The sequence below is a fragment of the Diabrotica virgifera genome, chromosome 3 (assembly GCF_917563875.1).
Source record: "Diabrotica virgifera virgifera chromosome 3, PGI_DIABVI_V3a".
NCBI classification, from domain to species: domain Eukaryota; kingdom Metazoa; phylum Arthropoda; class Insecta; order Coleoptera; family Chrysomelidae; genus Diabrotica; species Diabrotica virgifera.
The window spans coordinates 256,907,018-256,932,634 of record NC_065445.1 but is presented as its reverse complement, the minus strand read 5'-3'; the positions used below and the strand labels follow the sequence as shown (position 1 = coordinate 256,932,634).

Below are 25,617 nucleotides of genomic sequence, written 5' to 3'. Positions count from 1 at the left end.
TTGCGGTGGACGAAATTAGAAATCAGCGCATGACCTTAGCCAATTCTCTGGAATCTGTACAAAACCGCAATTTTTATTATTGGCTAATAGCAAAATTGCATGAAATTGCATAGAGAACATCAATCATCGGTTTGAATGAGCCTCGTTGAATTTTATTCGTAATTTTGCGGTAAGTTGGCTGCCGCGTGTGCCACTTCTGCCAACTTTCACTGTTTTTCTCTGTGTAAAGAGCACTTTGTGTCTACTTTCTCCTTGATATTGAAGAACAACAAAAAGGTCAGTGCGCAAGCTGAATCTGTCGTTACTTCCAAGAAAACTTCTCGGTCATTGTCTCTCCGATTTCAGTTTATTACTATGTATGTGCTTCTTTTTCATTTTTTATTTAACATCCTAATATATTTAACAAATGTTTTGTAGAAAATTGCCCATTCTTGTGTATTCTTTGGAACTGGAACAGTGTCACGTATATTCTTTACCCAGGGCCGGCGATACCGGGCCTGCAAGGGATGCACTGCAGGCGGGCGCCCCTGTTTGGGGGGCGCCAAAATAAGCGTCTTTTTCTGCTGGTGTTACACAAAATCATAGAAAAATTAATTTTTTAAATGTGTTTTAAATTCCAGTCATAATTCGCTAATCTGTGTTTGTTGTTTTCACATCTCAGACACCTAAAATATACAAAAATATACAACGCATCCATTTCCTACATGTGGTAATAATTATAATTTATTAGTCAAGATATTATATTTCAAAAATCAAACCACTTTGCACTTATTAGGAATGCTTTGTTTATTTTGTTCAAATTTCTTTTAAGTTGTTTTATTAAGCGTTTGGAGCGTAAATGAATGATTTGTAGTAAAATAAACACGATTATGATACTAATTACTAATTATGTAATAGGTACTTACAAAAAACACAGAACCCACTACTTAACCCGGCACCTGCCACGTGGCTTTGCAAGACATCAACTGCCACGTGGGGTGCTCACAGCACCCCTTAAAAATTTTCTGTGATCTACTTGTTTATGAACAAAATAAAGTGTAAATAATAAATAATAACTAACAAAAGAATATAAAAAACATGTTTTATTAACTTATTAGCTACTAATTATAATAAAAGTTAAAAAATAAATTAAAAAGGTGTTATAATCAAATTAGCAAGTACCAAGCCACAATAAATGAAGTGAATTAAAATATCTAAAAAAATCAAGATTTATTGAGTATAGAGTCTATATTATTAATGTAAATCAGTTATTGCAATAAAAAAATGTAAATTTGACCTGTTTATATAATAATACAAAAAAAAATTAAAACTTAAACTGCCAGATGATGACACCCCAATTCGACTTTAGAGCTACAGGTTCAGAATGACACTAAGTAACCACTTCAAACCCAAACACATCCATGCTATATAATATTATAGAAAGCTACTATGACGCACAGCACGGTTACCAAACTTGAAATACCAAATATTTAATCAAAATGTATTATGGGGTGCTAGTAGCACCCCACGTGGCAGGTGCCGGGTTAAGTAAAGATACACAAAATGAATTAATGGATATGTTAGGACTGGGGTTCTCAATATGTGGTACATATCGTTATTTCGGTGGTACACAAAACACAAAAACAGCCAAAATCCAGCATAAGAGAAAAATATAAATAGTTCGTTACTTATGAAATCTACCGAGAATTTAAATTGTGTTTCTGAATATCGACACGATAAAAATTAAAACAAATTTTTGGAGGTTGCAAAACAATTAAGTGAAAATTAGTATATGGAGAAACAGAATTCAAATATATATTAGAAGTTCGACAGTTGTTACAAAAACGTCAATTTTCTTTATGAACAACCAGATGAAGAACCTAAAACGGCCGAAGAGAATGTTTTTATACCCTAGTTTTTTGTTTTTTATACTATTATAGATACTCCTTTATGCTCCTTAAACGAACGTTTTGACTTTTTATAAAATCACTTTAATACGTAGCTTTAGGTTTTTATACAATCTGTTTGAGATAAATAACAAAGATTTAAGAAAACACTGACAATTTACAAATAAGTTTGACACATGGTGACAACAAAGGTGTTAACTCCATAGAACTTTTCGAGGAAATATTGATATACAGATATTTTTAGTACACGTACAAATACGACAATACCAGTAAATCCATTAAAATTTTTAAAATTAATAATCTCAAATAAATTATCTTTTTCAAATTTTGCAATGCAATTGAATAATTGTATTCACGGCTCCAGTAAGGGTAGTGAGTGGCGAACATTCATTTTCAAAATCCTATGGATAATTTTGTAACAATTCAAATAAGGAAAATAATTTTTTTAAGATATTTACATCAATCACATTTTGTGCCATTGCCAGAAGATAAAATATCTAAATATAGGTACCTAATTAAACCGAAGGGCGCCTTAGCTAGTTTTGCCTCAGGGCGCCTTATACCCTAGCGCCGGCACTTTTACCGTTTGGTTGGGCTTCTGTTTCCAATTTCTATTGAGCTTCTGCGACTTCTTCTTTTAGAATGATAACCGTACATGGGTCTTTGACTGTCTGGTTATGTCCTTCTATTCAGAACTCTCTTGTGCCTTTGTCCCCCAGTGTCTTACATTCATAGTTTTCAGGTTGTCTTCCACGTCATCCAACCATCTCGTTTTGAGCCTTCATTTTTTTCGTCTTCCTATCGACTTCCATTGTAATATTTCCTTTGTTGTTTTGGTATCTTGGACATGTCCCAGCCATGACAGTTTTTTTCCACAAAACTTACAATATCGTACCCTTCATTTAATTCATTATTTCGTCGTTTTGTCTAATTCTCCATGTGCCGTCTTCCTCTTGCATCGGGCCTTATACTTTTCTCAGTATCTTTGAGCTTTCGACTTTGAGCCTTCGTTCGATTGGTTGTATGGAAATTTTGAGCTAGATTATTGATTTGGTCTGTTAGTCTCTATTCATGTTGGCGGAGTTTGGTGACTTCTTCGTTGATAGTTGTCATTTTGAGGTTTCATGCGATAGTCTTGTTTGGAACTAACCATGGAGAATTAGATGTCATTCGGAGGACTTTCGATTGGAATCTTTCAAGAATGTCGATACTCGATCTAGCTGCTGTTCCCGATAATTGAATTCCATAACTCCAAATACGTTTTAGAATAACTTTATATGTATGTCAAATTAACTATTATAGTTGGCTGAGTTTAAGGCCCAGCTGTTTTTGCTTGGTAAATATGTGTTTTTTTTATGTGAGCCTACGATACAAATACATTCCCATGAATTTTATGTCTTCTTTCTGTGCATAGGCGTAACCAGGATGATCCTAAGGGGGGGTTACAACTACTGGAAGGTCTCTGAGGGATATGGCGTTAAGCGTATACAGCTCAAAGTCCATCCCAATGGGGGGGGGTTATAACCCCCAAAACCCCCCTGGTTACGCCTATGTTTCTGTGCTAGAGGTTGACCGTTTCTGTCTGGGTTTGATAAGAAGAAAATGGTGCATTACTACTTCGAAAAAGTTGAAATAACAACTAGATAAATAGATAAAATACCACACAAGTTAATAAGACTCATTAAAGCCACAATGGATGAAACTCAGGCATGTGTACGAATACAAAACCACCGGACAGACTTTTTTAACATTTCGCAGGGACTAAAACAGGGAGATGGGCTGGCCCCAACATTGTTTAACCTGGCACTGGAGTATGCGGTTAGGCAAATGCAAACTGGACGAGGAAATCTACTGATCAACCGAACGGTTCAACTGGCCGCTTATGCTGATGATATTAATATTATGAGTAGAACATCAACAGGAGCACAGGAAACATATGCAGAGTTAAAAACACAAACAAAAATGCTAGGTCTGGAAATTAACACAGAAAAAACAAAAATAATGACTCAGACGAGAAGAAATATAGTCCCAGAAAACATTATACATGAAGATGACATTGAAACGGTTGAAAAGTTTACATACCTGGGAGTAGAAATATATGCCGACGGATCAGAAGATGGAGAAATAAGGAAGAGAATAACGCAGGCAAACAGAGCTTATTTTGCCCTCTCCCATATATTTCGGTCAAAAAGTGTCCACCGAAATACAAAGATGAGAATCTATAAAACCTTAATTCGACCAATAACATGTTATGGCAGTGAAGTCTGGGTGCTGAAAGAAACATCCAAAAACAAACTCGACACATTCGAAAGGAAAGTACTTAGGAGAATACTAGGACCTGTGAGGGAAAACGGAATCTTCAGAAGTCGATACAACAACGAGCTTTATCAACTTTATAAGGAAACGCCCCTGTCAGACTTCATTAGATTACAAAGATTGCAATGGGCCGGACATGTGATAAGAATGGGAGAGGATAGGCTACCAAAACGAGCACTGAATGCTAGAATGCAAGGAAAGAGACCGGTTGGGAAGCCACGAAAGCGCTGGGAAGACACAGTAAACAGCGACGCACAAGCCCTTTTAGGAGTCCGTGTATGGAGAAGAGCAGCCACAGACAGGCAAGGGTGGAGGCAAAAAATAAAGGAGGCCAAGGCTCAATTTGGGCTGTAGTGCCGTAGAAGAAGAAGAAATAGATAAAAACTAGTCCACATATTTAGTACAATATTTTCAAACCAATTTTCTGCAAAAAGGCAAAAAGAATGTGCTGTTTCATTCATTTATTTCATCCATTCTTAGCTTTGGTCATTAAGAGTCAATTATTTAGTACAATATTTTCAAACCAATTTTCTGCAAAAAGGCAAAAAGAATGTGCTGTTTCATTCATTTATTTCATCCATTCTTAGCTTTGGTCATTAAGAGTCAATTCTTGATGGTGAATTCTTCTTCTGATGGTGGAGTTTCCTCCAAATATACTATAGTTTTTCTATTATTTGACTTAAGAGTAAACAGTAGCGATCAACAGGTAGCAAAAACGCGTTCCAAGATTGCGGCTGTAATTTTGAATATTTTTTCGAGATATTTGGCACACGTATTCGTAATATAATAAAGAATGGCGGTACAGAGCCCAATTTGAGAAATATATTAATATGTGGAAATTACTCTGTAATTAAATACAATATTAAAAAAACGAGCCTGTACTGCCATTAAGAAGAACAAAAAAATACACTTTCTTCAAATAAACTTTTTTATCCGTTGCCTAAATTTTGTATCATTTTGGAACTACTAAAATTTTTTATTTCATTAGTAGTTCCAAAATGACACAAAATCTAGGCATCGGATAAAAAAGTTTATTTGAAGAAAGTGTATTTTTTTGTTCTTCTTAATGGCGGTACAGGCTCGTTTTTTAAATATTGTATTTAATTACAGAGTAATTTCCACATATTAATATATTTTTCAAATTGGGCTCCGTACCGCCATTCTTTATTATATTACGAATACGTGTGCCAAATATCTCGAAAAAATATTCAGAATTACAGCCGCAATCTTGGAACGCGTTTTCGCTACCTGTTGATCGCTACTGTTTCCTCTTATGTATGCCTGACGACAAAAAAAAATCAAATCGAAAGAGGTATTATTAGACATGGTTATAAAAAAGAACAAATAACTACATTTTGTTCTTTTGTTTATTCTTTTAGGCTTTACCACTCTTTTCAGTAACTTTTCATGCATATGTCCCAACAGAGGTATAACTAGGATGATCCTAAGGGGGGGGTTACAACTTCCAACTACTTGATGGTCTCTGGGGGGTATGGAATAGTAATGGTGTTAAGCGTATATAGCTCAAAGTACATCTAAATGGGGGGTTATAACCCCCAAACCCCCTGGTTACGCCTATGTGTCCCAACCATTGAAATTGATTTATTTATGTTTTGGTGTCTGACAGTACTGAATGAAGTAAATGAAAAATTCGTCTATCGTTGAATGAGAACGTTGTAGTCTATAAATTAATTAAAAAATAAGAAAGGATTCAGACATTAGCTTATGCAACGTTGGCAAAAGGGGGCCACGCATAGATGAATATCTTTCAGACACGTCTACAATAAAAAAAGTGGAACTCATTAATAAAAAAAACGACGCAATAAAAATGAATTTGGGTTTTTAAAGACGTCACTGCGGCTAAAATATTCTATTTAATTAATTTATTTATTAACGTGGTCAATAAACAAGTATTAAAATATTTAAAAAAGTATTAAAAAATATTTAAATATTTGTTAGTCCATGTGGTGAGACCGCTCCCGTCTGAAAAAAATTTCTGATTCGGTTTCTTTGTGGATTCATATTAAAAAATGTCCCCTTTAAACAAATCTGAAGGGTGCCGGGCGGAATTTTTGGGCAGAAATTGCTTAAACAATTTTTTTAAACAAATACAAAAGATCATGTTTTTTTGCTCTGGAACATATATTTTTAGATTTTTTGGGTCAATCTAAACAAGAAAGGTATCTTGTATTTTTTCTCAGAAAGTGATAGTTTTGGAGTTATAGGCGATTTAAAATCTGAAAAATGCGACAATACGCATTTTCGAGGGTTAAAAACTGATATTTAAATTAGTATTTTTGAGGTTGACAGATACTTAGATTGAAGACTGAACATTTAGCTTCAAGATTCTGAAGACTGATCGAGTCTAACTTTAATTTATACAGTTGTTTTTTAATTGTTAAATATGCGTGTTTATCCGATTTTTTTTGCCGGTGCGGCGCGCTCCATTTTAACAATCTCCTATTTTCCCCCCAAAAATATTTTTTCTAGATTCTTTGTGATATTCTAAATAAAATAAGTTTTTTGCCATTTTCTCAAAAGTTAATAGTTTTTAAGTTATAAGCGATTTAAAATCCGAAAAATGACAAAAAAACGCATTTTCGGATTTTAAATTGCTTATAACTTTAAAACTATTAACTTTTGAGAAAAATGTCAAGAACCTTATTTTATTTAGAATGTCCCAAAGAATCTAGAAAAAATATTTTTCAGGGGAAAATAGGAGATTTTTGAAATGGAGCGCGCCGCACCGTCAAAAAAATCGGATAAACAGACATATTTAATAATTAAAAAACAACAGTATAAATTAAAGTTGGACGCGATCACTCTTCAGAATCTTGAAGCTGAATATTCAGTCTTCAATCTAAGTATCAGGCAACCTCAAAAATTCTAATTTAAATATGAGTTTTTAAGCCTCGAAAATACGTATTTTCGCATTTTTCGGATTTTAAATCGCCTATAACTCGAAATCTATCAATTTCTGAGAAAATTTATAAGAGACCTTTCTTGTTCAGAATGACCCACAAAACTCAAAAATATACGTTTCTGAACAAAAAAACGTGATCTTTTGTATTTGTTTAAAAAAATTGTTTAAACAATTTCTGCCCAAAAATTCCGCCCGGCACTTTTCAGATTTGTTTAAAGGGGACATTTTTGAATAGGAATCCACAAAGAAACCGAATCAGAAATTTTTCCAGACGGGAGCGGCCTCACCACATGGACTATGTTATATGATCAAAAAGTTGAATGAGGAATATAAACAAAACGACTAAATTGAGTGCTGAGGAACACAAAAATTAGACAAGATACAATGATCGAAAGCATCGCAATTTATGGAGCTGAGGTCTGGCAAATACAAATATGAGTTTAGAAAATGGCCGGTATAAAATCTGTACAAAGAGGACAAAATAGTTGCGAGCATTAGTAAACGATGAAACCTAATATATAAAAGTAACAAATAAATATGGGAAAAGAAGGTAGCAATCGAAAATTACAAATTTGAATACGTGTAACAACCTTTTACGTAGATAGGAGAGCGAATTGAGCAAAAGGTAAATGAAGCCAAAATGGGAAACAAAAGAAAAATCGGAAGGCCAAAGAAGACATGGATCGACCAATTCCATGATATAGGACATAGGTGAAAAGAGAGACATAAATATAAGAGATATGAAAACCTGGCCACCAATAGAAGTGCATGGAAGAAATGAATATGAGGCGGAACCCTATATCACACGCCGTGAAGGGCACTAAGGATTATGAGAAAGAAGTAGATAGGAGTATCAGTGGGATAATTTTGAACATATCGAATAACAGAACCCATTCAGAAAGGAAGGAAGCTCAAAGGTAAAAATCAACGTGTATAAGACAGATACAATGCAAACTGCATTAACAAAAATATTAATGGAAGATATGTTAATGAAAGATGTACAATGAACCAATTGGCTGACTTATGGTATGGCAGGTGTAGAGATGGCTTCCAGAGAAAAAAAGAAAAGAATGCCTAGGTCAATAAACTTTCATATTAAAAAAGAGATAACAATTATCGGTCAATTCGCCTCATTGAAAGCACAACCTTATCGCTACTTTTTATGTATTTTTAAAATAAATATAAATAAATTATGTACCTACTTGTCAAATATTGTATACGTGATCTCGAAACCTTTATCCCCGCGGACAAATATTTGTTTTTTTGTTTTTTTATGAACTAAAATACCGAGTGTTGCCATAGGCCCGGGGAAGAGTTTTTTGACCCCCACGAAAATAATACCTAATTATCGCAAATACATAACGTTACATGGCAAAACACGCAACGGAAAATTTGAAGATTATATAAATTTATTTTTGTATTTTTTTAAAAGGTTAATGTAATATGTAATTCATAAACAAATAACTCAATTAAGATTAGTGATGAGCGAGACTGGTCTTGGTCTTGCGGTCTTGGTCTTGGTCTTGCAGCAAGACCAAGACCAAGACCAAGACCGCCTTTTGGTTGCAAGACCAAGACCAAGACCAAGCTTGCAAGAACAAGACCAAGACCAAGACCGAACTTTGCAAGACCACGCAAGACCAAGACCAACCTGCAAGACTCTTGCACTTTTTTGAGAAAAATTGGTTTTTATTATTTAACTTTATTTTTTTAGTTCAATAATATATACTGACATTGTAAGAAACCTTAAACAATATCGAATTTTTAAAATACATAATATTTTGGTTATATTTTTAAATCGTTTTGATTAAGTCAAACGGTTTGCATTTTCTCAACCTTCAAAGTGTCCAGAAGGCAAGTTTTCAAACGGCGACAGTTCAAGGACAATTGAAATTACTTGTAAGACAAAAAAATGTAATTATAGATAGGGTAATCCATAAAAAAAAATGCAATTAAAAACGGTTTTTATGTACCAGTAGTTTTCGCTTTTTTGTCTAATAAAAATACTGACACTTATTTCAATTCTTTTCGCATAATCGAGCAAAAATGAAGGTCGTTAAATTTAAAATTAACACAAAAAATATCATAATAGATTTTGAAAAGGGATTCACAATGCTGTGAAAGCATTGTGGCCTGAATAAAAAATAACTGGTTGTCGATTGTAATGTGTCAAGCTTGATATCGCAAAATCCAAAGCTTAGGTTCAGTTTATGAATATAATGACAAAAATTCCGATACTGGGAAATTTTTAAAATTATTTTTTGGATTAATTTTTTACAATCAACGAAAGTTGGAAGTTGAATTATTTGTGAAAATCCCGGATGACAAACGCGTAAAGAATTTTACTGATTTCATAGTTGAAAACTATTTGGAAGAATCTACGTTTTCCCCAGAAAGGGCCAGTACTACAAATAGTATGTGCCGCACTTGAAATGCATGCGCATCATTTCAGTGTATCTTAAATTCTAGTTTTTACTACCCACATTTGAATATTTTCAACATTTTAAATGTCATAATGGGTATTCAATCCGAAAATATGTGAAAATAAAAAGTGCGAATAACTCGCGTTACGAGATCAATGTAGTTTAAATAAAATTAAAGAACTAGGTCTGGATCCCGCGTATGAAAAAAAAAGTTGATTAATAGCAAGCTGAAAATTTGTTAATAGCTTAAGGGTGTCTAGTCAGACAAACTTTGATATATGGGAACACTGGAACAGGGGAAGTTTTAGTTGTGGAACAGGTTAAAAATTTGAAACGGTCAGACCACGAAAACGGCACATGTATTTTGTCCGACAGAACAAACTTAAACTCTCCGAACAGATATTAAACTTTCATGCAAAAATCAGACTGATATTTATCACCAAATGTGCGTTTTAATGAGTGGAACATGTAGAATATGCCAAATGACAGGAATTATGACAGGTGATAAATAGCAGTCTGATTTTTGCATAAGAGTTTAATCTCTGTTCTGACAGTTTAAGTCTATTCTGTCGGACAAAATAAATGTGCCGTTTTGGTGGTATGACCGTTCCAAATTTTTAACCTGTTCCAAAATTAAAACTACCCCTGTTCCAGTGTTCCCATATATCAAAGGTTATCCGACTAGACACCCTTAAGCTATTAACAAATTTTCAGTTTGCTATTAATCAACTTTTTTTTTAATACGCGGGATCCAGACCTAAACTGCAAGATAACAAATTACAGAATTAAGCGTTTATAACTCCCCATTAAGTTTAGTTATTATGTTATAGTATTAGGTCTATAAATAGGTATGGTAAATATGTAAGTATTTACTAAAAAGTATGTTTTAGTTAGTTTATAAAAAAAGTTAATTATATTAAATAATGATTAAATAGAATAAAAAATATTTGATTTTTGTGTTCTCTTAAAAAAATTTAATTTATGTTCTTAAATTTGACCCTCGTAGGATAAATACTACAGTGTTCGAGTGAAAGGAGCAGATCATTATCTGTTAACAACTATAAACCGTTTATTCTTTTTCGTAAAATCCGTGAATTGAAGGTCCCCGACCATTTGTGGCACCTTTAAGAAGCTCTTTTTCTTTAACATTTTATTCATTTTATTAAAATACAGGGGCAATAAACAGTAATCCAGACTCAAGACGTGGTCTGAAGGCAGGCGGCAGGTATCGACAGCATGCAAAACACAACGTGACACAACCGAAGGCCGGCAATTGCAACAAGGGTTGTAAATGCAGGTTTTTCCTACTGATAAACATTACCATTATAAAAATATACTCTAATCTCTTTATATAAAGAGAAATAATTAGGTCATTAGGTGAATGTATAATGTTAAAATTGGTATCCGTTTGAAACTACATTCTACATTCTGTTAAAATTTTAAAGCAAAAATATAGTTTCATTCTTCACATCTTTATTTATTTCAATGTACATTTTATTCGAAATTGTTTGGTTCAAATTATTACTACCAAAAAAGCAAGACTCTTGCAGCAAGACCAAGACCAAGAACAAGACCGGCTAGTGCAAGACCAAGACCAAGACCAAGACTGCCTTTTAGCTGCAAGACCAAGACCAAGACCAAGCTTGCAAGAACAAGACCAAGACCAAGACTAGCCTTGTCTTGGTCTTGTTCTTGTTTTGCTCATCACTAATTAAGATGTCTCAAGATTTTGCTAATTGCATAAAACAAAATAAATATTTTTTCTAACAACCCTTTGTTAAAATTTATAAACAAACAGCTTTGGACGCTTCTTTGACTGTCCAAATTAAACTAATGTCACTGTTTTTGAGCATGATAGAGTTAATAAAAAAGTACTACAGGTTTTGAATACAAATATTCAAATCAATATCTCATCTGTTTCCAAACTGCTATAGAAAGAGATATTTGGTTACCTGGTTTTTTCAGAAACTTTTATTTTTCTTTTTTAGGAGCCGTCTCTAATAGAGGTTGGCTACGACTTCTGCAAATTCATCTCCATCTCTATCCTGTGCTTTTTTTATTTTGTCTCAATACAAGGTCTAAATGTCCAATTCTTGATGTTATTCAGCCAGGTTATTTGTCGTCTGCAAGACCAAGCTTTCCTTCTATTTTTCCTTCTTATTCTCTTGTCTGAATATAAATATGTCCAAGGCAAGATGTTTTCAGTTTTTAAAAAGTTCTACAAGTTCACGATCTCTATTCTCTTCTGATATAGGTTGAATAATAATGGCAAGAGTATACAACCTTGTCTCACTCCTCTTGTATTTTGGCCTCAGGATTTTTTAGGATATTTATGGTCTCAGGATCCCCTGTCTCCGTTAAAATAAACGCATTTTGGTTCCAATGTTTTTATACATTTGGATCAGTGTTCTTTTTTTGTAAAGATTCTATTAGTTTTTCGTACTTGATATTCTCAAAGGACTTTATTAAAAAACTCAAATATGTCATAGAAGGAAATACATACTTCTCGTGTATATATTTGCAAATACTGAATTAAAACTCAGTACATTAACCTCAATTTTGACCTGAACTCATAAAAAAGGCAACCAAAAATTAATTGGGAGACGCACACTGCTAAAATTAGTCCTTATATATTTTTTTACCATAAATTTACATATAATTAATAATATAATTTTTAATTAACTGCCAAGGGCTTCCTTTTGACTCCATTCAGATAATAAACGAAAATAAAATAAAATCTTATATGTATCTAAATATAAAATCTTTTGCGGAAAAAATTATATCGAGGGAAATTAACTTTATGTGGAAAATAAGGCAATGAATTGAGCAATTATTTCATGATGTGACATTTCTTGTTCCGTTTTTAGTTTTCTTTCGTTTATATTATGGCATATAATGCAGTCATCATGTCTTTATGTCCCAAAGAAATTGTAATTGACTCTATTTTTTCTTGAGTTTCCAGAATGTTACTTCCTCTGCTGAATTGTTGATGATATTTTTGCGTAAATGCCATTTAAATAACTTAAAAAATTTTTTTTATTATTCCCTACGTCTTAGTTTCTTTGCTCATTAACCATTTGCTCATTGTCCATAACTACGACAGAATAAAATTGATTGGTAGGAAATGATCATTTGATCCAAATAATTTACAAAAACATTATAAGATATCTCCATGCTAGTCTTGATTTTGAAACAAATTCTAGCAAACCTTGATCAGCAAATCTTCGATACCCTTCTATGTGAGTGTCATAAAAACTGTCGATTAATTATTTTGAAACGGAGTACAATTATAAAATAGAACGATTTTTGGTGCTACATTTCATGTAGAGCCTGTCGATACATTATTTTTTTACTATATTGCTTATCTCACAAATTCTAATCCAGATAATGGTGTTTCTCTTCCTTTTCTGCTAAGATTTATGTAATTTTAATGGTCAAAACAGTTATTTAACTACCCATTTCGAAGTGTGTAGTTAATTAAATCCTTCGTTTTGTTCCCTGTTCCCTGTATACATTTTGTTTGGAATTAGTGCAGAGAAACAATAATAAATAGTCCAAACAGTAATAACATCTCCCACGAACGTTTTATTTAGGCTTTCATCATGGTGATACCTGTTTTTTGTAGTGTTGTTGTACTTAAAAACGCGGCCCATCCGAAAAGTAAATACCTTTTATAAAAAGATCTTCGGTGGCATTCAACCCGAAACCCAAACAAAGAAGTTAATACCCTCATCAGGTCTAACTTGTCCAAGAGATGACATCCAGTGAGAGTTTCCGAGCATCGAGAGTGCAACGACACCGAATACACTTCCCCTTTTTCTTTTTTTCGGCAGGGCCCGCAGAGGTCGTCGACCTGCCCAAAATCCTGTGCGTGAACACCCCTCTCGCCCTTCCCCCCGCCTACGCTATGCACACGCATTGGGCGGAGCTTAGGGTCTAACGCCACGCACTCTCGATTGTCATTTTTTGAGGATGCATTTTACGCGTTCAACGCATCTTTACGCACTCTCTTAGTGTCTTTCTGTTGGTCCCTTAGACTGGTTGTTAAGTTTCTAGTTAGTAGTGGTAGCAGCCGATATGGGAAGTGAAAAATTGTCGGAGGCCCAGGAGATTTTTATCAAAAATTTGCTCATTCGGTGCAAGAATGAAAACGAAAATGGTATGTCAAAAAAAAAAAGATAATTTAGCCAATTTTGTAAAAGTTGAATTTTTTCCGGAAATATGACAACAGTGGATTTAAAAAAATAATTAATGCAAATTCTAAATTGGTAATTCACCAGTACAATTAAGTTAAGGTTAACAATACTAAATATTTCATGAATTTTGCAATAGAATGCAAAATTATAAATTTACTATATTAGTAAAAAACTTACTTTAATAAACTGTAAACTCGACAACAGTGGATTTTTCAACAAAATGCTAAATATTAGAGTGCAGTCGAGCAAATAGGAAAAAAGTCAATATTTAAATAAATATATTAAATTTTGTTCATTAAAAATTTTCTTTTAGTTTTAATTAGTTAAACCTATAGTTTTATATGTAAAATGTCATAGATTATTGGACTATTTTGACTTGTTTTCCACCCTCTTAGCATGTTTTCCTAATACCCCATTAGCATGTTTTTTGTGAGTACATAATATGAAAGATAAGAATCCTGGTCAAGATAATAGTGTTGTTTTACATTTTCAAGATTTTTTCTGTTTTCAATATTTACACGTTTTTCCAAAGCTTTTGTGTATATATCCATTCTTATTTTCATCTGTTTTGTCTCTTTTGTTTCTTATTTTCGTCTCTTCAGAAGTTTAATTTTTGATCAATATTTTGAGATAAGGGGTAGATGTTTGTCCTGTTTTTAGTTTTCCAACGCATAATAATCCCTTAGATGAGTTACTCCAATGTTGCTTGAAGATTGAACTGTTAACTAATATTTTGAAAGCTCTAAACATGCTTTTAGGTGGATTACATTAGAGTCTATTTAGCATTTAATATCAAACGCTGTAGAATAATTTGGAAAACTACAAAAAAACTTATTTTCCTGCATTCTATCATTGTTTGAAGAATCTTATAAAAAATATCCTATAACAAGGTACGCAATTCTTTTAACAGAGATACGCAATGTCATCCACAGTAAAAATTTTCCATCATTTTTTGATAGTATTCAAAATGAGGTGATCTATTTCATTTTAGTCGATTGTAATGCCTGCTTTTGTAAAAAGGACCAGTTCTTCGTGATCATTAAACAAAGGTTACTGATCATAACACGTCTCATCAAAGCAACTCTCGTCATTCTCAATTAGGTTCAGGTCTGGAGATTTTGCTGGTCAAGAAATAACAAATTTTTTTCAATAACTTTTGCGGTTTGATCAGAAAAACACAATTTTATGGTTTGAAATACACTTTATTATTCAGTACACTTTCCCTGAATATCAATACACTTGTTCCAACTAGATTACAATTTATGAATTCCATTCTTAAAGTGAGAAACTAAAAGGGTTGCAAACTACGCTTCCATAGCTGTTATGACCTCATTGTCCTCATCTTTCGATGAAAAACGCTTTCCACGCATGAATTTTTTAGATATTGAAACAAATGGCAGTCGCAAAGGGCAAAATCTGGTGAATACGCTGACACATCGACGGTAAATAAGCTTGTAAACAAAGAATGAATTGACATTGACAGATTGAAATGCAACTTAATATACGTTCATTTGAAAATTGTACCAACATAACAAAACAAAAATTAGGCTAGTACTAGTAGCAACACCCTCTCTTATCGAAACACAAAACAGCTTACTATGAGAAGAGAAGAGAATTTTCATACATATTAGAAGAAATATTTGGCCACTATGTATACATGCGAGATCTGCGTGCATGCTTTACAAAACCGTAAAAAAAGCTTTTAGAAATTTATATATGATAACTTGCGAGAAAGGATGAAAAATAAATATTAATAATGAACAGCACAAAAAATCAGTCACAAAATATAAGATCGGCTATGATATATTGACCAATGGAATAAGAGAATGATCATCATGATATTCCATGACCTAAGCATTCCAATAAAAAATATGTGAAAAACTTGTCGTCAAAAGCCACCACCTTCTCTGTCATCTAATAGTTAAAATAGATAAATCAGCTAGATAATCGATAATCTATCCAAATACACCCTGTATAATATTCGCATAGAAACCGTTATCTACTTTATCTGCATCAGAGTATGTACGTAGTTGAAATGCATTTTATTTTACTGACCTTGTGTCTTAAAAATACATTTAACCTACAACTAGTCGAATGCATATGCATTACTAGTTTATGGTTCAATATCGTGGTTTTCCGTAAATTTTCCGTAAGTCTTAATCTAACGCGATAAAGGTGCAAAGGTTTTCGACGCAATTAGTGGGAGACTGTGCAAAGGTTTCGTTTCTTTTCACGAAGGAAAAATCTAGATGTAAGTAGGTACGTATGTATAAGCTTACATAATCATAATTGTTTCGTGAGATAGCAATTTAAATCATGCAGGAAATTGAAAAATGGCTGCGCTCTCTTTTATATCTTACACAATCCTTGAAAAGATCAAAGTTGTTTTGTCTATACGCCTATGATTTCTAATTAATAGATTCATCAACTACCGGAACAATATCGTATTTTGTCCTTCAATACTTATGGCAAGTGAATAGAAGAATTTTTCAGCAGAAATTTTTAGTAGAATTATACATTGAAACACAAAATATCGGCATTGATGGTTCATATTTTAGACAAGCGTATAGTTTTTATCTCTAATTGAACAGTTTCGCCGAACATCTTGATTACTTTGGTGACAATGCTAAAAATGTCAAATACGCAGAATATGCATCATCACGGAATTTTCGAAATAGTGTTCTGATCAAACAACAACCAGCAATTATTTCCGAAATTGTTCCCAGTGAATTACTTTGCGTGAATTTAATCGACATCAGCATCTTCTATTAAATGGTTTGCGCATTATTTTACTTGCACTTGTGGTATTCTTTTAGCTATTTGATATTCCTAACAGGTATCAGTATTTTATCTTTTATTATTTCTATTTGGAAAGAGAAGTAGATGAGGTAAATGACGGCCAATGTCTGAATACGGACACGGACACGGCACCTAAAGAAGAAGAGGGGAGTGGAAAAAGGATAAATAATGAACCGAAATCACAATCCGACACCTAAAAGGCTATGGGGAGCAGGAGAAGATGATTTCTATTTACTGTGATGCCTTGCTTAATTAAATGCATCAGTTTGACGAAGATATTTTCTTAAGTCACACTATGCGTCTGGCACTCCTTCTAAGAGGAAAATTCATTCAGTTCAGATAAATACCGTGTCAAATGAATTTAGATCTGGCGAACTCTAGGAGATGTGGTATGTTTGTGTATCGTATAAAAATTGTTTGATGCATTTGAACATCACTAGCAGTACCAATCAGTTTTTACTTGGTTTTAACAAAGATTTTTCAGCATGCTGTTGATATCCTCAAGAATACTCTTCAGAGTGACACCGGTAATTGATAGGATAATAGGTGCTTATATTCTATTATCCATTGTCTCCTTTTTTGTTTCGCAAGGTCTATATAACAGGAAATTTTCTCATTTAACGTGTATTCTTGTTAGATATCATTACGACCATAACGCACCCTCAGTGCAAGACTGTTTTGTAAGTCAAAATAAGTAAGTTTCGAGATAAGACGATTTTGTTTATTTTCATGCTATTATTGCTGTGCTAATGTCGGTGTGATAATTGTGATATTTAGCCGGTTGAGCATTTGAAAGTTACTTAAGTTTTACACAGTATAGATATGCATTTTACAAGCGAATACCATGATTACTTCATTTTCATAAAATTTTTGACTTACAACAGTTTTGCACTGAGGGTGCGATAAGATTGTTCAATATAGCGTTCAGTACACAGTACAGTCCCAATATAGCGTTCGTATGTCATTTTAAGCACAATATCACAAACATATTGCCAATACTATTAGGATGGTCGGTTTGCAAAAGATAGTTTATATGCTAGCTCTATTTCGTTCGTATTGTTTCTTTTATTGAGTTCCATCAAATGTCTGATAACTCTAGATAAGATGTATCATCATTTCTTGGGTTTGATATCCATATCGGCGCATTCGTCATTTTGCAATGTCTGGAATTTTTTTATAGGACGTCATCTGGAATTGTTCCCTCCTTACTTTCAGAAAGAGGCCGCAATAGCTGCATTATTCCTTTAATTTCTGAAATTTGGTTTTCTTTATTTAACATAAGTTCTCTTAAATAGCACATTTTCTCTTTGTTTCATTAATTATGACCGCTTTAGACAGTGCATAATTTAATTTTTTTTATAATTCACCTTTTTTGTTCTTTTGTAAATTTTATACCTACATACTAGAGAAATAGCCAGACAAAAAAATCCAAGACAAAGTAGAAATTTGAATGATTTGCACTCACAGACATTGAATACTTACTAAATGTTTAATTGTTTATTACAAAACTTAAAAATTTTGTAAAAGTATTAATATTGTAAAAAATATAATAAATCGTTAAAAGAGATTTCAAATTGAATAAAATAAAATATTTTGAATAAAACCTGCTCCAAATTTTGGCGAAGATTGAATACACCTCCGCCAAATATTGAAATTGCATCCACCAACATTTTAAAAATACCCGTAAAACAGAAACTGCAATACAGTAGAACCCGGATTATCCGTGCTATGATTTTCTATTACTTAAGTTGCGTTTTTGAGGTTTTATCAAAATAGCGTCATCGTAAATCACTTGATGGAAACTCTATATGACGAAAGGGAGACTCATAATGAAAGATTTATTTTTTTCTGTAATTTTTTGTGGTAGGTACATATGTATGTGTATACATACATATGTATTATACATAAGAATTACATGTTTGGATTATCCGTGCTTTTCAATTATCCGTGCCACCCTTCGGTCCCGAGGAGCACGGATAATCGGGGTTCTACTGTATTTCGTAATAATAATATCGTCTAGCAATAATTTTAAACATCGTTTTCTTTTTGTTGCAGAAGAAGGCTGGACTATACCAGAGATGGTCGGTTACTACAGCGAAGCGACTTTGCCCATAGCTCAAGTTCGTACGTCCAACGAAGAACCCCTCTCAGTGAAGAAACTCGTTTGCAGTCCTGATCTAACAATTTCCTCTGATCATTTCGCCAACAAATCAGCCGATTCCGAAGCCATCCAGTGTCAAGTTTGTAACAAGATGTACACTTCCAAAGTAGCGTTCACGAACCACGCTCGCACCCACGCCAAAGAGACTGAGGATCCCTACCGATGCAACATTTGCTCCAAGACTTTCGCAGTGCCTGCAAGACTGACAAGACATTACAGAACGCATACAGGGGAGAAGCCATTTAGGTAAGAATACTATCTAAGACTTTAGTACCACTTAGACAAGGCGAAAACGGCGGGTTCGTTGGGAAAAATATTCCCATGAGATTTTTTTGCATAATCACATTCGTGAGACATCCCAGATTAAGGTTAAAGAAGTCGCCCACGTGAAAAGTGGTCCAAATTTTTTTTAACAATTTTTTTTTAATCAAATTGCAAAAATCAATATTTTTGGCCCGAACAATTTTTTTTTAGGTTTTTTGGACCATTCTGGATAAAAAAGGCCTGTTATAATTTTTCTCTAAAGTTGATCGTTTTCGAGTTATAGACAATTTAAAATTGAAAAAAACGAAAAATGGCGATTTTCAAGACTTAATAACTCGATTAAAAGTTATTATTATGAAAGTCAGAAAGTGACTAAATCAAAGTTTAATGCCCCCTACAAGATCCTGAAGAAATTTTTGTCATTATTTTATTACTAAGCTGTTATTTTGAAGTAATAATAATGAGCGCCATGCACGTGTTAGGCGGCCGTAAATGCTGAGTGAGAGAGAGATGCCATTCCGGCAGTCCAATTGTGCATCTTACTTGCACTCACATTTACAGCCGCGTCAATACGATATAACCGTTAACTGTGTTATTAATTAAAAATAACAGCTTAGTAATACATTTATAACACAGATTTCTTCAGGATCACGTAGCGGAGGCTTTGATTTAGTCACTTTCTAACTTTCATAATAATAATTTTTAACCGAGTTATTAAGTCTTAAAGGGTCATTTTCGGGTTTTTCAAATTTTATATTACTTATAACTCAAAAAAGATCAACTTTAGAGAAAAATTATAAAAGACCTTTTTTGTCCAGAATGGTCAAAAAAACCTAAAAAAATTTGTCCGAGCCAAAAATATTGATTTTTGCAATTTGATTAAAGAAAATTTTTAAAAACAATTGAACCACTTTTCACGTGGGTGATTTCTTGAACCTTATTCTGGGATGTCTCACGAATATGATTATGCAAAAAAATCTCATGGGAATATTTTTCCCAACGGACCCGCCGTTTTCGTCTTGTCTAACTAGGTATATTTTATTTCAGTACCACCAACTACAATCATTCATATTTTATTAATCTACATATCGTTTTGGTCCTAATTCCTCTCTTTATGTACACTTTGTTTGTATTTATTACTGTATAAAGAAGACTAGAACAGCTATAAGAGAGTTGTACAGTCCAGTGTTCCACCAATTCCGCAAATTTTGGAATTAACCTCTTCTTATTTTGGTGCCTATCGTTTCGAATATTGGCGATCATTTTGGCTATAATTATTTTATTAACTGATGCTTTTAATAGATTAGTTGTTGTTGTTGTGGAGAACCATTTCCTCAGGTTCTTTAAGCATGAAATTCTTCTTCCCCCTATACCTCGCTTTCCGAATACTTTGCCTTGAAGGATTATCTGTATTTATGTGCCGTTTCTCATTATTTGTCCAAGATATTCTAACTTTCTCTTTTTAATTGTAAATATCACTTCTCTTTCTTTAAATATTCTTCGTAGTACGGTTTTGTTGGTTATCTTGCCCGTTCATGATATCCTTAGGATTTGCCTGTATAGCCACATCTCGAAGGCTTCAAGTTTTTTCTCCGTAGGAGAAGGATTCAACTCCGTAATACAATATTGAGAAGATGTATCAGATATAACATAGTAGGAGTCTTAATTTTATCTCCAGATTAAGGTTGTGACTTTGGCCACAAGAGTTTGGTCATGTTTTTGAATGCACTCCTAGCCTTCTCTATTCTAACTTTTACTTCTTGTGAGTGATCCTATTCTTCGTTTACTGTTGTTCCAATACTAACAATTATTGTTCCAATTAACCTATATTTACCCTTAACTTCAAAATCTACTCTATGACAAAGTGTGCTTTTTCCTTGGAGGTGGAATCTACCCCAACTGGGGGACTGGGGGTTGGAAGCTTTATATTGAAAATAAACTATTTATATTTTCTAAGCAAAAAATGTTCTAAAAGAGTTATTTTTTAGAAAAATCAATACTTGTAGATTTATTCGCGATTGAGAGTTTCAATTTTTCTTGTTTTCAATCGATTTTTCACCAATAATTCTAACTTTATGTAACTAAAACTTTATATTTTATCAATAAAACTGTTAATGGATCAAATGTAGCCCACAAAAATTCAGATAAGTATTTATTGCTTTTATTATTTTTGCTGTAAGCTCGAGTTATATATAGCCTCTTCGAAGGTGACAATTTCGTATTTTTTTTTTCTGATTCTGGCTTTGGTTTAGAACTAGAACCTTTAGCCACGTAATTGTATAACTTATTACTAAGTCAGGGGAGTAATGTGTAGTGTGTGTTGAGTAAGTGTCTTGTTACTTTGCAAAGTCGACGTCATTGTCTTTGCAAAGAGACGCTAATTGTTTCCGAACGTCTAAATGAAAATTTTTAAAAAGTCAACATTAAAAACCAGGAAGACCGTCAATTTAACTGGAAAATTCGTTAAAGTACTTGAGAAAACCATTAAAATTATACTTTGCTGAACTCTCTAGCGTATAAGAAAAATGAGAAAAGTGAGAAAACAAAATATTACCCTTGCTATTTCTACCCTAATTACAATTAAACGTTATCTATTTCAAATGCATTGTATTGATGCATCAGTAATGCGATTCATAAGTTTGAACAATTTAAAATAAATAACTTTGAAAAAAAGTAGAGTTTGAGCAAAAAATATTTGAAATTTTTAAAGATACCATATTATATTTTTTCAAAATAAGTACAAAAGTATCAAGGATGTATTTTTTTTCTACGAAAAATATTGTTATGTAGCAAATTTTACGTAGGATAAAGATATTTTTTTCACTGCAACCATAATTTTTTTCAAAATGATTCGTTTTCAATTGTTCAAGCTTTTGCATCCCATTACTAATGTTAATAATAATTATACCTATAATATAATTAGTATATAATATATTCATAATTACTAATAATAAAATGTTTGAGATTGATAACATTTCATTAAAATTAGAGTAGACATATAGAAATAGCAAGGGGAGTATGGTTGTATTTTCTCACGAAAGTAATAGGAACGGATCTTAGGATATTTTCATCATACAAACATCAAACTACAGAACATTTTTTGCTTAAAATCTCTGTGGAGATTATGTCTCTAGTAGAGTTTCTGTTGATTATTAAGATTATTTTCAATATAAAGGTTACAACCCCCAGTTGGGGTAGATTCTACCCCAAGGCAAAAGCACACCTCGGCATTGGATAGGTTTTTTTGCTCGTTAAGGTATACTGTTAAGGTACTGTTAAAATTTCAAGAAAGACGCTGATGGAATTCGGGAGTTACAATCCTTAGTACACTGCACTAAAAGAAGACTAGGATAAAAAAATCTAGATTTACTAGATTTCCTTTATTCCCATAAAAGTCGTATTTTAAAATATTAACTTTATTTCTTTCATGACCATGTATATCAAATTCTAAATTTCTATATTTTGTTTCAGATGTGAATTCTGCAGCAAGCCTTTCAGCGTCAAAGAAAACCTCTCAGTTCATCGACGAATCCACACGAAGGAGCGCCCTTACAAGTGTGAAGTCTGTTCCCGCGCGTTTGAACATTCTGGCAAGCTACATCGACACATGCGAATCCATACCGGTGAGCGACCTCACAAATGCTCGGTGTGTGCCAAGACCTTCATCCAGTCCGGCCAACTCGTTATCCACATGCGTACACACACGGGGGAAAAGCCATACGTGTGCACTGTGTGCCAAAAAGGGTTCACGTGCAGCAAGCAGTTGAAGGTTCATTCCAGGACACATACTGGAGAAAAACCTTATTCCTGTGAAATTTGTGGGAAGAGTTTTGGATACAATCATGTGCTGAAGTTACACCAGGTAGGTTTTATTACAATGACATTCACTTTTCAATTCAAATCATCTCATTATCTCGTTTGTTCAACACTTTAGAATGTATGAAAAAAAAGTCTCTTCTTCTTCTTATAACTCTTGACCTGTCTTCCCCACCATACTATGTCTTGTATGTTACAGAGATCTCTTATTTTGTCGTTCGGTATTCTATCTCTTAGTGTTTTCCCAGTTATTAACGTCAGCAAGTAGTTTGGGATCCCGCTTTGTGGAGGGCGCTAAGGAAACGCTTTCAATCTCGCTCTGCCAGGATATGGTTCGTAGCCAAAAAGGAGATGCCAGTTATTGAAGGTTTTAGCGAATGTATCAGTGAATTCGTGGGCCGTTCTATGGGATCCAGGATCCGAGATGCCCAAAGCTTTACAGTTTATCCAGTTGGGTTGGTCTCATACATACAGCCAATAATAAGTCCACAAGTTTCGTTCAGATTGACATTCACTTTTTTGGCGTGCGCAGATCTCTTCCATACCGGTCATTTAGTGCCCCATTTACTGTTGATTAGTTTCTTTAAAAGATTGTTGCGCGCATCTATCTTCTTTCGGGGTTTTCACAGTGGAACCTGTATGTTAAGGAGCGATCTAGTGTGACTCCGAGGTATATTGGCTTTTCGGTGTGCTCTAGCCAGGTGTTATTCCAGGTGATAATGAGTTTCCTTTTGGCGTCGGGACTGAAGATGGAAAGCGCAGATTTAAGTTTTGGTTTTGGTCTTAGCGAATTTTCTTTTGGACACCTAAGTTTGGACATCAAATTTAGGGCAACTTCCAATATTTGTTCAACCTCTTCAAAGCTTGAACCTAGGACTGTGATGCGTAAGTCGTCTGCTTGTAAGAAATTTCTTTTTAAAAAGATGCACCGCATTAATTTTGGCTATTTATTCATTATTTTAATATAAATTTAAATAGGGGAATTTAATGGAGAACTAATAAATATTTACTTGTTTCAGGTTGCCCATTACGGAGAAAAAGTATACAAATGTACTATCTGCAACGACACATTCAACTCAAAGAAAAGTATGGAGGCACATATTAAGAGCCATTCAGAGAGTATACCTCAACAGCCACCAACTCCACCGGCATCGTCAACTTCAGAATCGTCGTGTTCCAGTGGCAGTGATCTAGAAAACCCCAAAGTTTCTTCCCCACTACCTCTCATCCAAGAACCGTTGGAACATTCAAGAACTGTTAACTACGATTATATCGTTTATACCACAAGGGATAGAGGGTCCCCAACTGGGTATCCTACGAACTACGCCGTGCCTACAACAGGAGTCGAACTTCTAGCAGCAGCAGCTACAGTTACCGAAAGAGAAGAAGTTTACCGCAACACACAGGACATGGTCTTCAACTTGATGAAGACTAATCCCGCTGCTCTGCGACATCCTGCCTACTTCTCCACGCCTACCGTCCAATACGCTCCTATTACTGCTGGAGATGGTATAAGGAGGAGAGTGGAAGCTGTACTCGCTGCGGAGGAGAATCATTCCGAAGACGTCATTATTACTCCTCCCAGCTCGAATCCCGTATCTCCAGCTTCCTCGTTATCACCTCCCGTCTCTCCCGTTCCCGAACCTGACCCAGAATTGAGTTTACCTCCCAGAAAAAGATCCAAAATGATCCTTAAGTCGATGGAATCCAGTATCGACTTGTCGCCTGTTAGGTACAGCTCAGTGATCCAGTATGCCAGAGCTTCGTAACTCAGCGCCTAACTAAATCAAATGGAACCTGCTAATTTTTATGAAGGAATAGGTTATTCAAATAATGAAGAACTATATATTTATTAATACATAGTAACTATTAAGAGTAATTGTGAAGATTAAAAAGTATGTTTTGCAAGGAAAGTACTATAAGTGATTTTGTATTTTTATTACCCTACAAAATATAACAAAACTTTTCGTATATTTTAAGCATAGAAAAAATTATTGTAAGCTATTGCTTCATAAAGATAAATGGTCAAGGTTAGTTTTGTAATCGTACAAGTTAGCTTTATATATTTTGTATTGGACGTCGTGGATACAAATGGTGACTTTTGTTTTTCTGTGATAAGACTGAATGGACCCAACGTTTTACCTCATGGCAGTGCCTGGCCTTTATGCAATATATATGTATATGTATAGTTTTTTGGCGGAAAGAGTCTTTGTAAGTTCTCATAGGTATAGTTGGTTAACGTTTTAATATTGATTATTTTTTCGTCGAAACAATAGCGTGAAATGTTTTTTATGTTAATTTTTATTATCTAATAATGTAAATGTGTACTGTACTGTAAGTCTTAAGTCTGAGCCGAGAGTTCCCGTCGGGGGAACCTGTGGTATTTATAAATTATTATATTCCCTATCATGAGTGTAGTTGTAAACAATTCACATAAAATAAATTGTATTATGGATATTATATTTGCTTTTATTTAACATTTACCCTTAAGTTAACACCCTTTTATTTAGAAGAAATAAGACGAGTTTATTGTAGATACTAAAAAGAAAGCCTATCGAATCTGGTTATGGTTACAAGCATAAAATCCAGAAGACTTGAGAACATACACTCTCTGGAAGAGTGAAGTTAAGAAAACTGAGACTTGAGACCAAAAGAAAGAACCAAACGTGATACAAAAATGTGAAGAAATAAACAGATATACGGGTAGAACGCTTACTGCGGTTGATCATTCAGGGCAAAATCAAAGGAAAACGCTGGGTTTGCAGAAAACAACTGTCATGGATGTGTAACATTAGACAATGGGCAGCTCTAACGGTTGAGGAATTGTTTCATA

At 33.8% G+C, this 25,617-nt stretch overlaps 1 protein-coding gene across 4 annotated transcripts in view; it reads left to right on the top strand.

The window, feature by feature from the left end:
• LOC126882403 (Krueppel homolog 1-like) overlaps positions 1-25,244 on the top strand; it is a 31,006-nt gene extending 5,762 nt beyond the window's left edge. The window contains exons 1-4 of one of the 4 annotated variants that reach the window (XM_050647337.1): positions 13,611-13,707; positions 18,599-18,950; positions 22,440-22,830; positions 23,804-25,244. In XM_050647337.1, coding sequence (XP_050503294.1) covers positions 13,626-13,707; positions 18,599-18,950; positions 22,440-22,830; positions 23,804-24,553 — 1,575 coding nt within the window. In that variant the 5' untranslated portion in view covers positions 13,611-13,625 and the 3' untranslated portion in view covers positions 24,554-25,244. Of the gene's footprint in view, positions 1-13,610; positions 13,708-15,824; positions 16,004-18,598; positions 18,951-22,439; positions 22,831-23,803 lie in introns of those variants that run through there. The other 3 variants (XM_050647339.1, XM_050647340.1, XM_050647338.1) reach the window with 3 other exon arrangements.
• The last annotated feature ends 373 nt before the right edge of the window (positions 25,245-25,617 follow it).